General features: G+C 44.9%; 1 protein-coding gene across 1 annotated transcript in view; it reads left to right on the plus strand.

Moving 5' to 3' along the window:
* Positions 1–13,718, plus strand: part of LOC120997964 (probable cation-transporting ATPase 13A4) — a 119,319-nt gene that overhangs the window by 44,672 nt on the left and 60,929 nt on the right. Inside the window, exons 9-11 of the mRNA XM_040428348.1 lie at positions 561–692; positions 3,095–3,265; positions 12,960–13,117. Of these exons, the coding sequence (XP_040284282.1) occupies positions 561–692; positions 3,095–3,265; positions 12,960–13,117 (461 nt within the window). The remainder of the gene's footprint in view (positions 1–560; positions 693–3,094; positions 3,266–12,959; positions 13,118–13,718) is intronic.

A 13,718-nucleotide genomic window follows, 5' to 3' on the forward strand; every position in this document is an offset into this window, starting at 1 on the left:
AAAAGGATGTGTCCCTACAAAGTCCGACACTAGAAACACTGATTGGACAATTATTTAAAATTATTTACTAAAACAGATATGTCAGATGAGCTGGTGTGTCATCTTTAAATAAATTGGGTATAAAATAAGAAATATTTACTTATAGTGTATCTGTATAATTCTTAATTGAACATAAATTAACACACTCTGTAAAGGAGTACTCAAAAAAAATCTAAAAGTGACCAGTAAACATGGATCTATGAGTTGTCTTTATCTCAGTTGTTAAAAAAAATATTTTCTACAGTTTCTTAGACTTCATGCACATGGCCATATATTTTCTCCTAGAACCACTACTATTAGGAGAAAATATGGAGCCTAAAAGAAACACCACACGGCGGCACACAGATTGCCTAACAAACAGAGATTTAATAATAAAAAAATAGATATTACATCATTAAATGTTCATATCATTATGGGGGTCAATACAAGGACAGCATGTATTTATAGTGTACAGTATATTCTGAATAGCAGGGTAAAAATGTAATTGTTAATATGAATTTTCCAATGTAACTTTATTGCAGAATGTAAGGAAGTAGAATCCCGCTGCTTGGTACCGGGTGACGTAATTGTTCTTACGAGGAAGAAACTTTTCCTTCCATGTGATGCCATTCTCATCACTGGAGGATGCATTGTGAATGAAAGCATGCTGACAGGTATCATATATATGGGGCAGGGGGAGAACCGGGAGGCGGGGAGTGGTAGTTGTGGCACTGATATGAATGGTGGTGGTTCACTGGGGTCTTCTCACTCCAGCGCTCCCTGGGGCTGTGCAGTGAATAGAGGGGTGCAAAATTCTTCCCCTCGGAGCACAACCTGGTATTGTGGCTCCTGTCTGATGGTGGCTGGAGTGCCCTTGATGTTAGATGTTTGTGGTGGAGGGGTGCAAGGCAGGAGTCATGGGCTGAATAGTAGCTGATGGTGATGCAAGACAATAACCAGGCAATATTTGGAAGGGGGATCGAAGGCACTTTTCTGAGATAGTTTTAGCAGTCCATAAACAAAGTCATTGGTAGTAATACGTTTTCTCCAGAGTACATACTAAATCTTTCCAAGGCTGAATATGGGATAGCAGGCTCTAAGATGGCTGACTCTGAGACTCTTTCTCTCTATTTAATCCAAACAACTTTCTAAATCAGCCAAAGAGGTTAAAAATGTATTTCACAATATGTGCTATAGTTCTCAGGCTACAGGGTGTAGATCCTCAAATGGATGGCTAGTCAGTTATAGAAGTTTTGCGGATGTCAAAGCAATGTACCCTCTCCACAAGCAGCAAGGTCTGTTGCCATACACGAGCGATTACCTTTACTGGTTGTCCTTTTACCAGTCCTTTGTCAAGGCCCTCAATAGTCAGTAAATTCTTTGCTGCTTTCTTTTCAAGGTTTGACACATGTCCTCAGCATGCAGGGATGAAAGATTCTTTGTAGTAGACCTCGCACATTCCTGCTGCCAAGACCAGACTACTCTGCACTAGTGATGAGCGGCAGGGGTCATATTCGAATTCGCAATATTCTGCGAATATTTTGTAGAATATTCGGCGAATATTCGTGAATTCGAATATTCGTTAGGATTAGTGTTAATTGCGAATTTTCGTAATGCAAATTTTTGTAATGAGAATTTTCGTAATGCAAATTTTTGTAATGAGGATCAATGAGATCGTGAAAACTCAGATCTGATGCTATATTCTAACCCCAAGGCGTTCCCATGGTGACGGGGACGCTTGTCGGGGAGGAGTATGCCAAAGTGGAACAACTGTACAGATTAAAAAAACAAAGACGAATATTCTAAAAAACTAATATATTTGTTTTTTAGAATATTCATAATATTCTAAGACAAGAATATATAGCTATATAGCGAATATTCTAAAAAAAAACTAATGTAGAACAATTTAGCTAATATAGTGCTATAATCTTTTTTTTTAATAGTTGCCATTTTTTTCCAATCTGAACTTCAGATGAGAAAAAAATTACAACTATTAGACAAAGAAGATTATAGCACTATATTAGCTAAATTGCTCTATATTTTTTTTTTTTTTCGAATAATCGCTATATTGCTATATATTCATTTTTTTGAATATTCGTAATATTCTAAAACAAGAATATATAGCAATATAGCGAATTATAATATTACAAAAATTCGCATTACGAAATTTCTCATTGCGAAAATTTGCATTATGAAAATTCCCAATCAACACTACTCCTAAAGTCAAAGATATTGCAGCCTTATCATTGGCCCACAAGCTAGAACCAGGGAGGGATCATGTGTACTGATAAAAAAAAAAAATCTTGAATATTCGAAATTATGAATATATATCACCATATTCTAAATATTTGCGAATTCTCAAAATGCCGATATTCACAATAAAATTTCGCAATTCGAATAATCGTGAAAAACACTACTCTGCACTTCTGACTCAGAGGGGGCAGGATCAGCTTTCCTCATGCTGAGTAGGGCTAGATAACTAAGCTGCTTCTTTCCCATGTTCAGCTCTTGGATTGATACAATGGCATAGAGGATATTAACCTTTAGCAGTGATTTAACTCTTTAGCAGTGATTCTCTGGGTCACTGACTACTGTGTTTATATTTATGTAATATATAATATAATTATACTGACCAGAAATACCAGAAAAATAACATTGTTATGTCACCTTTACCACACCAAACGCTGTAAAAATTAAATCCAAAAATCAATGGTGGAATCACGTTTATCCCTACTCCACCCTACATTTTTTTGTTACAGTTTCTCAATACATGATATGAAATGTTAAATGTAAATGGTGCCATTAAAATGAAGTCATCATGTAGCTATGTCAACAGAAAAATAAAAAGATTATAGTTCTTTATAAGCAATGGAGGGGAAAATGAAAATGTTGACTCCAAAATTGTATTGGTCTTTAATGAGTTAAGTAAGCCAGACAACTATGAATTGGTATTTGTTTTCCTAAAACACTAGTGATATCCTTTTGTTGTAGATCACCATTGATAAATTGTGCATACCGTATTTAAACCATAAATTATAAATGTACCAAAATAGTTTTTATGGATACTTTTTAATAGGTGAAAGCATCCCTGTCTCCAAAACACCTCTGCCTCATATTGATCATACTATGCCATGGAAAATGCACAGTGGAGAGGACTTTAAAAGACATGTACTTTTTTGTGGAACGGAAGTGATTCAGACCAAGACCACAGGTCAGGGACAAGTAAAGGCTGTTGTCCTACGAACTGGTAAGTAAGATCTCATAATTTCTTACACAAATGTATATATATAATTAAAGGGGTTATCCTATGAAATGAGATAAATGAAAATCAGACATCATTTGGTATATGAAAACAAAATTAGAATTAGCCCTGTACCACATATGGATACATATCTCCTCCATTCAATGCTCATATTGCTCTGCCATTTCTTCTTCAGGCTGGCAGCTCAGGGGGCGTGTCCTTTGTGTACTGCAGTTCTCCCCCTGTAACTGTCAGAGCTTCCAACAGTAAATAGGGTTGGTGGCAGTTGAAGGATGGAACTGACCATAGGCGAACAACTCATTAGCTGGACCTGCACATTAGTCTACAGATTAAGGCCTCATGCACACGACCGTTGTGTGCATCCGTGGCCGTTGTGCCGTTTTCCGTTTTTTTCGCGGACCCATTGACTTTCAATGCGTCCGTGGAAAAATCGGAAAATGCACCGTTTTGCAGCCGCATCTGTGATCCGTGTTTCCTGTCCGTCAAAAAAATAGGACCTGTCCTATTTTTTTGACGGACAACGGTTCACGGACCCATTCAAGTCAATGGGTCCATGAAAGAACACGGATGCACACAAGATTGGCATCCGCGTCCTTGATCCGTGGCCGTAGGTTACTTTCATACAGACGGATCCGAAGATTCGTCTGTATGAAAGCTTTTTCAGAGCTGAGTTTTCACTTTATATTCTAACACAGAGGCGTTCCCATACTGATGGGGACGCTTCTAGTTAGAATATACTGAGAACTGTGTACATGACTGCCCCCTGCTGCCTGGCAGCACCCGATCTCTTACAAGGGGCTGTGATCCGCACAATTAACCCCTCAGGTGCTGCACCTGAAGGGGTTAATTGTGCATATCATAGCCCCCTGTAAGAGATCAGGGGCTGCCAGGCAGCAGGGGGCAGACCCCCCTCCCTCCCTAGTTTTAATTTCATTGGTGGCCAGTGCGGCCCCGCCCACCCCCCCTCTATTGTATTATTTTCATTGGTGGCACAGTGTGCGGCCCCCCCCACCCCTCCCCCTCTATTGTATTATTTTCATTGGTGGCACAGTGTGCGGCCCCCCCGCCCCCCCTCCCTCTATTGTATTATTTTCATTGGTGGCACAGTGTGCGGCCTCCCCTCTCCCCCGCCCCCCCACCCCGATCATTGGTGGCAGCGGAGAGTTAGAAGCATCATACTTACCTGCGAGCTGCGATGTCTGTGACCGGCCGGGAGCTCCTCCTACTGGTAAGTGACAGATCATTAAGCAATGCGCCGCACAGACCTGTCACTTACCAGTAGGAGGAGCTCCCGGCCGGTCACAGACATCGCAGCTCGCAGGTAAGTATGATGCTTCTAACTCTCCGCTGCCACCAATGATCGGGGGGGGGGGGGCGGGGGAGAGGGGAGGCCGCATACTGGCCACCAATGATATTAATACAATAGAGGGGGGCCGGGGGGGGCGCACACTGGCCACCAATGATAATACAATAGAGGGAGGGGGGGGCCGCACACTGTGCCACCAATGAAAATAATACAATAGAGGGAGGGGGGCGGGGTGGCGCACACTGTGCCACCAATGAAAATAATACAATAGAGGGAGGGAGGGGGGGCTGCACTGGCCACCAAAGAAATTAAAACTGGGGAGGGAGGGGGGTCTGCCCCCTGCTGCCTGGCAGCCCCTGATCTCTTACAGGGGGCTATGATATGCACAATTAACCCCTTCAGGTGCAGTACCTGAGGGGTTAATTGTGCGGATCACAGCCCCCTGTAAGAGATCGGGTGCTGCCAAGCAGCAGGGGGCAGTCATGTACACAGTTCTCAGTATATTCTAACTTGAAGCGTCCCCATCACCATGGGAACGCCTCAGTGTTAGAATATACTGTCGGATCTGAGTTTCACGATCTAACTCAAATCCGATGGTATATTCTAACATAGAGGCGTTCCCATGGTGATGGGGACGCTTCAAGTTAAAATATACCATCGGATTGGAGAAAACTCCGATCCTATGGTATATTAACTCCTGACTTTACATTGAAAGTCAATGGGGGACGGATCCGTTTGAAATTGCACCATATTGTGTCAACGTCAAAGGATCCGTCCCCATTGACTTGCATTGTAATTCAGGACGGATCCGTTTGGCTCCGCACGGCGGACACCAAAACAACTTTTTTTTTCGTGTCCGTGGATCCTTCAAAAATCAAGGAAGACCCACGGACGAAAAAACGGTCACGGATCACGGAAAAACGGAACCCCGTTTTGCGGACCGTGAAAAAATACGGTCGTGTGCATGAGGCCTAAGGCCTATTGCACACGGCCGTATGGCTTTTTCAGTGTTTTGCGGTCCGTTTTTCACGGATCCGTTGTTCCGTTTTTTGTTTCCGTTGTGTTTCCATTTCTGTTCCGTTCTTCCGTATGGCATATACAGTATACAGTAATTACATAGATAAAATTGGGCTGGGCATAACATTTTCAATAGATGGTTCAGCAAAAAACGGAACGGAAATGGAAGACATACGGATGCATTTCCGTATGTGTTCTGTTTTTTTTGCGGACCCATTGACTTGAATGGAGCCACTGAACGTGATTTGCGGGCAATAATAGGACATGTTCTATGTTAAAACGGAACGGAAAAACGGAAATACGGAAACGGAATGCATACGGAGTACATTCCGTTTTTTTTGCGGAACCATTGAAATGAATGGTTCCGTATACGGACCGTATACGGAACGCAAAAAACGGCCAGGAAATGGGAAAAAAAAACGGCTGTGTGCAGGAGGCCTAAGAGTAGGGTTGAGCGAACCCGAACTGTAAAGTTCGGGTTCGTACCGAACTTTAGGATTTTTGGACCCCGGGCCCGAACATTTTCGTAAAAGTTCGGGTTCGGGTTTGGTGTTCGTCGCTTTCTTGGCGCTTTTTGAAAGGCCAATCAACAAGCGTCATACTACTTCCCCCAAGAGGCCATCACAACCATGCCTACTAATGGCTGTGATTGGCCAGAGCAGCATGTGACCCAGCCTCTATATAAGCTTGAGTCACGTAGTGCTGCACGTCACTCTGCTGTTACAAGTATAGGGAGAGGATGCTGCTGGACTTGTGATTTCCGGGAGAGCATAGGAGAGAATCTAACTCAGCGATCTACAGACAAATAGTTGTGTGGGTGCAGGGCACTATCGTGTTACCCTGCCCTGAGCTCATTGACCAAAAATACTAACTTTTAGAATTCTGTTAGTTAGGTGGGTGGCGGCGGCGGCCATTTTATGCATGCTCAGTGCACCAGCACTGTATCTGAGCTTTTGGGACATTGCAAATCACCATTTTTTGGGGGCAAACTACAACATCTGTATTAGTCAGTGTGCATTTTAAGCTAGAAATACACCCATCATTTTCTGGGGTTTGATAAACACACCTTTTTATTTTCAAAAAACAGTATTTGCCAGATCTGCAAGTGTTAAATTCAAGTTAAAGGGATTCTGTCACCTCTCATAACACAAATTCAGATTTTAAACCAGTCATGCTCCACAGCTTACCTTGAATCGGCTGTGCTGTTCTATATTGTAATCCGTCCAGTAGTTTTGCAGAAAAACAACTTTTAGAATTATGCAAATTAACCCTGAAGGTGCCCAGAGGGGCGTTATGTTCCCCTTTGTGTGCCCAGTAACGCCCCTCTTACAGTGCCCAAAACGCCTTCCTCCAGAATCCCTAACTGCCCACAGCGTCTCATCCCTCTCCTCCCCCTCCCTGACGGCCGAGTTAAGTCTCGCGCAGACGCAGTACCCACTGAGGGCTGCGCCATTGCGATTTGCTGGAGACTGAGGGAAGAGCGAGCATCGGACGTCACTAGGCTCGGCGCATGCCCAGTGACGTATTTTCAGGCCTTGCAGCATCAGCACGTGTGAAATTACAGGCTTATATACTGCTGTCAAATTCAGTTGTTAAACAAACAGTCGTTTGGGCTCCAAAAATTTAGTTGGCAGCCTTTGATGCAGATGTCATTGTGAGATACACCCTTTATACATCTGGGAAACATTTAGAGATTTTAAATACCGCCATTTGGTGCACCAATATTGAATTCAGGCCTACACTGGTTCAGACCGTGTGAGATACCCCCTCTACATACAGGGGTTGGAATCAGGCATTTGAAATACAGCCATTTTAAATTCTGCCTTTTTGTGCAAAGATATATTTACTTCAGCCCTACACTGGTTCAGACCGTGTAAGATACCCCCCTACATACAGGGGTTTGAATCAGGCATTTGAAATATAGCCATTTGAAATACAGCCTTTTTGTGCAAAGATATATTTACTTCAGGCCTACAGAGGTTCAGGCCCTCTGAGATACTGCCTCTACATACAGGGGTTTGAATCAGGCATTTGAAATACAGCCATTTTAAATACTGCCTTTTTGTGCAAAGATATATTTACTTCAGGCCTACACAGGTACAGACCGTGTATACATATAGGGGTTTGAATAAGGCATTTGAAAGACAGCCATTTGAAATACAGCCTTTTTGTGCAAAGATGTAGTTAATTCAGGCCTACACAGGTTCAGACCGTGTGAGATACCCCCCTACCTACAGGGGTTTGAATTAGGCATTTGAAATATAGCCATTTGAAATACAGCCTTTTTGTGCAAAGATATATTTACTTCAGGCCTACACAGGTTCAGACCGTGTGAGATACCCCCCTTCGTTCACATTGTCTCCCACCCAGTCTCCTGCTGAAAGACCACAGTTGTCACCTGCAACCGATGTCCATCAGTCTTTCACCTCACCCTCTTGCAAATCAGCCAAGCAGTCTGAGCCCCAAGTCATGCAGCAGTCTCTTCTGCTTTTTGATGACTCTGTTAGCAGGGTTTCCCAGGGCCATCCACCTATCCCTGCCCCAGAAGTGGGAAGAGATTGAGTGCACCGATGCCCAACCACTTATTTTTCAAGATGAGTACATGGGAGGACCATCGCAGCACGTCTCGGATGATGACGAAACACAGGTGCCAACTGCTGGGGCTTTCGAAAGCATGCAGACCGTCAAGGAAGTCAGGGGTGACGACTGGGTGGAAGATGATGTGGAGGACGATGAGGTCCTCGACCCCACATGGAATCAAGGTCAGGCGAGTGACTGATGTAGTTCGGAGGAAGAGGCGGTGGTCGCACAGAGCCACCAGAACAGCAGAAGAGGGAGCAGGGTGCAAAAGTGGAGCGGCCGTCCTCTAGACAGTACGCCTCCTACTGCCCACCGCAGCAAGGGACCGAGCACACCAAAGCCAGCTCCAAGGAGTTCCCTGGCGTGGCAGTTCTTCAGATGACAAGACACGAGTGGTTTGCACGCTGTGCAATCAGAGCCTGAAGTGAGGCATAAACGTTCTCAACCTGAGCACAACCTGCATGACCAGGCATTTAAGTGCAAAGCACGAGCTGCAGTGTAGTAGACACCTCAAAAACCAAGAAAGGTCTCTGGCTCCTCCTGCTTCCTCTTCTGCTGCAGTCGCGGCCTCTTCATCCACCTCTGGAGTGACAGTGCCACCTGGCACCCCACAAACAGAGGATCTGCCAGCAACACTAACACCTGGGTCACCAAGCATCTCCACAATGTCACACGGAAGCGTTTAGCTCTCCATTTCCCAAATGCTGGAGAGGAAGTACCCCCCTACCGACCTGCGATCCCTAGCCCTGAATGCCAGCATTTCTAAATTACTTGCCTTTGAAATGCTGTCATTCCGTCTGGTGGAGACGGATAGTTTTAAAGGCCTTATGGCGGTGGCTGTCCCACAGTACGTCGTGCCCAGCCGCCACTACTTTTCAAGTCGTGCCATCCCTTTCCTTCACAACCAAGTAGGGGACAAAATCAGGTGTGCACTGCGCAACGCCATCTGTGGCAAGGTGCACCTGACTACGGATACGTGGGCCATTAAGCACGTTCAGGGGGTTATATCTCCATAACAGCACACTGGGTAAACAACAGCAGTCAGTTTTAAAACTTATCTGTTTGGGGGACAAACCCCACACCCCGCAGGAGCTGTGGACGGGCCTTGAAAACAGACCGATGAGTGGTTTGTGCCAGTCAGCCTGAAGCCCGGCCTGGCGGTGTGCGATAAAGGGCGAAATCTCGTAGCAGCTCTGGGACTAGCCAGTTTGACACACATCCCTTGCCTGGCACATGTGCTGAATTTGGTGGTGCAGAGATTCCTTAAAAATTACCCCGACATGTCAGAGCTGCTGCATAAAATGTGGGCTGTCTGCACGCTTTCGGCGTTCTCACCCTGCTGCTGCTCGCCTGTCAGCGCTGCAGCGTAACTTCGGCCTTCCCGCTCACAGCCTCATATGCGACGTGCCCACAAGGTGGAACTCCACCTTGCACATGCTGGCCAGACTGTGCGAGCAGCAGCAGGCGATAGTGGAGTTTCAGCTGCAGCACCATGGGTGAGTCGCTCGGCGGAACAGCACCACTTCACCACCAATGACTGGGCCTCCATGCAAGACCTGTGTTCCTTGTTGCGCTGTTTTGAGTACTCCACCAACATGGCCAGTGCCGATAACGCCGTTCTCAGCGTTACTATCCCACTTCTATGCCTCCTTTAAAAAACTCTCCTGGCGATGATGGAAGAGGATGTGGCACAGGAGGAGGAGGAGGAGGATGAAGAGGGATCATTTCGTAGGCTCCGACAGTGGGTTCCTGCACCCACAAACCCAAGGTACACAATTGTCCAGCCAGGGCACAGTTCTGGAGGATGAGGAGGTGGAGAATGAGGAGGAGGAGATGCAGGAGGAGGAACCATGTTCACAGCAGGGTGGCACCCAGACCAGCTCATGGCCATCTCTGGTGCGTGGATGGGGGGATACAGAGGACACAGACGATACACCTCCCACAGAGGACATCTTTTCATTGCCTCTGGGCAGCCTTGCACACATGAGCGATTACATGCTGCAGTGTCTCCGCAACGACCGCAGATTTGCCCACATTCTAACTTCTGCTGATTACTGGGTGGCCACGCTGCTGGATCCACATTACAAGGACAACGTACCATCCTTAATTCCATCACTGGAGTGTGATCGTAAGATGCGCGAGTACAAGCACACGCTGGTAGACGCGCTGCTGGTAGCATTCCCACCTGACAGCGGGGGCATAGTGGAAGCACAAGGCGAAGGCAGAGGACGAGGAAGAGGTCACCAAAGCAGCTGGGGCACCCCCAGCACCTCAGAAGGCAGGGTTAGCATGGCCGACATGTGGAAAAGCTTTGTCAGCACGCCACAACAACCAGCACCACCAGCTGATATGGAACGTCTTTGCAGGTGGCAGCATTTCACCAACCTGGTGGAGCAGTATGTGTGCACACGCCTACACGTACTGAATGACGGGTCTGCCCCCTTCAACTTCTGGGTCTCCAAATTGGGCACATGGCCTGAGCTTGCCTTTTACGCCTTGGAGGTGCTGGCCTGCCCTGCAGCCAGTGTATTATCTGAACGTGTGTTTAGCACGGCAGGGGTCGTCATCACAGACAAGCGCTGCTGCCTCTCTACAGCCAATGTGGACAAGCTCACGTTCATTAAAATGAACCAGGCTTGGATCCCACAAGACTTGTCTGTACCTTGTGCAGAATAGACATTTTTACCTCCATCAAACATACATTCTTGTACTCAAGTCAAGTGCAATGATTCTTTGTTTTATTTATTTTTTATTTGTCACAATATTTTGGGGGCTACCTACCCCAATAAAAAATAAAAAAAAATAAATTGCTGCCTCCACCTACAACACCACATTCACCGCCTCCTCAACCTCCGACTCCATATCCACCTCCTTCTCTGAGTTGCAGGTTAATAATTTGTAATTTTTAGTTATTTTATTTCCCTATCCACATTTGTTTGCAGAGCAGTTGCCATGCTCTTAAGCACATTTTACTGCCTTTTACATCCCTCTAGCCTTTTTAAAGGACTATTTTATAGCCATTTTAATGCAAAAAAATCTTATTTTCAATTGTCGGGTGACATTTTACCATTTTTGACGTATACAAACCCCTGCTGAGCCTGGGTGATAGGGGCCTAAATCTCTCAAAATCCTTTGTTCTATTGCTGGGTGACAAGATCCCCCTTTTGCCGTGAATGAACCCCTGCTGTGCTTGGGTGACAGGGGCCTAAATCTCTCAAAATCGTCTGTTCTATTGCTGGGTGACATGAACCCCCTTTTGCCGTGAATAAACCCCTGCTGTGCCTGGGTGACAGGGGCCTAAATCTCTCAAAATCGTCTGTTCTATTGCTGGGTGACATGAACCCTCTTTTGCCGTGAATGAACCCCTGCTGTGCCTGGGTGACAGGGGCCTAAATCTCTCAAAATCCTCTGTTCTATTGCTGGGTGACAAGAACCCCCTTTTGCCGTGAATGAACCCCTGCTGTGCCTGGGTGACAGGGGCCTAAATCTCTCAAAATCGTCTTTTGTATTGCTGGGTGACAAGAACCCACTTTTGCCGTGAATGAACCCCTGCTCTGCATTGCTGACAGGGAACTAAATTTAGTGAAAACATCTGTTACTGATAGGAAGATGCGCGCTGATGATAGCATTCCCACCTGACAGAGGGGGCACAGTGGAAGCACAAGGCGAAGGCAGAGGAGGAGGAAGAGGTCGCCAATGCAGCTGGGGCACCACCAGCACCTGAGAAGGCAGGGTTAGCATGGCCAAAATGTGGAAAAGCTTTGTCAGCCTTGGAGGTGCTGACCTGCCCTGCAGCCAGTGTATAGTGTGAACGTGTGTTTAGCACGGCAGAGGGCATTATCACAGGCCACAGCCAATGTGGACAAGCTTACGTTTATTAAAATGAACCAGGCATGGATCCCACAGGACTTGTCAGTACCTTGTGCAGAATAGACATTTATACCAGCCTCAACCATCCATTCTTGTACTCAAGTGCACTTATTCTTTGTTTTATTTTGTTATATGTCCCAATATTTTGGGGGATACTTTAATTTAAAAATAAAAAATTACACAAATCAGTGTTGGCTACCTATTCCTCCTTCACCGCCGCATCCACCTACACCGCCACGTCAACCTACACCGCCACATCCACCCATCCACCGCTTCCTCAACCTCCTACTCCTAGATCCAGATTGTTATTTTTAATTTTTCTGTATTTTATGTTATTTTAAGTCATTTCCCTATCCACATCTATTTGCTGAGCACTTGCCATGCTCTTAAGCACATTTTGATGCCTTTTGCAGCTCTCTAGCCCTTTCCAGGACTATTTTAGAGCCATTTTAGTGCTCAAAAGTTCGGGTCCCCATTGACCTCAATGGGGTTCGGGTTCGCTCAACTCTAATTAAGAGTATATATACAACTATAAAAGTAGAAATAATATCTCACAATATTTTTGTAACAGAAAGAAAATTTCAAAAGTAATTAGTTTTTGATGCTGAATTCTATTAAAATAACCGGTTGGCCAACAACAGCCATGTGCATGAGGCCTTACTGATGGCGCAACCCCTCTTATGTTATACATGGGAAGTAGCTGCTATCAACCATGGTTCAATTGATGGTTGGAGTGTCATTACAAAATTGTTAAACTTGAAATTACAATATCATATTTTGTATTTCTATAACCACTTAAAATAGACAAACATGTATATGATGTAAAGCCACTATTTTTACAATAAATCTTTGCAATACTTGGCATAAAAACTATACTTATTTTGTCTACATTTTTTTTATCTATAGGATTTAATACTGCTAAAGGTGATCTGGTTAGATCCATCTTGTATCCAAAACCAATGAATTTTAAATTATACCGAGATGCCTTCAGATTTCTTATGGTTCTTGCAACTGTAGCCATTATTGGAACGATCTACACAGTGGCCGTTTTTATCCTGCAAGGGGTAAGATAAATAGTTACTATCATTTCCCAATTTTTAGTGTTCTTAACAAGTATCTTATGTAACATATCAGCCTATTCAGCCCTAATGCTTCAATGAATCCAACTTCTGTGAATCGTAATCTCTCTCTTTCTCTAACCGTTTGCAACAATACATTATTCTAGGCCAGGGATGCTCAACCTGCGGCCCTCCAGCTGTTGAAAAACTACAACTCCCAGCATCCCCTAATAGCTGTAGGTTGTCCAGGCATACTGGAAGTTGTAGTTTTGCAACAGCTGGAGGGCCGCAGGTTGGGCTTCCTGTTCTAGACAATATCAACGGGGAGTCTTACCTGTTTAGCTTTCAGTGGATTTCTTAGGCTGGATACATTGTAGCAAGTCCACAGCTGTAAGAAGTGTTAGAGTGCCTTCACACAAGGCAGAGTTTGTTGCAGAAATGTATTGCAACTGAAAATCTGAATGAGGTTGTTTTGGAGGGATGGATATCTGCCAGCCCCATGAATCCTTGAGTATTCTACTAAGATAAAGAAAATATAAAAAATGTACCTACATTATCACCGATGCTCTTGTTACAGTGCCAAGCTGCCTTCTCTTCCTCTACATGC

Source organism: Bufo bufo, chromosome 4 (assembly GCF_905171765.1).
Source record: "Bufo bufo chromosome 4, aBufBuf1.1, whole genome shotgun sequence".
Lineage (NCBI taxonomy): Eukaryota > Metazoa > Chordata > Amphibia > Anura > Bufonidae > Bufo > Bufo bufo.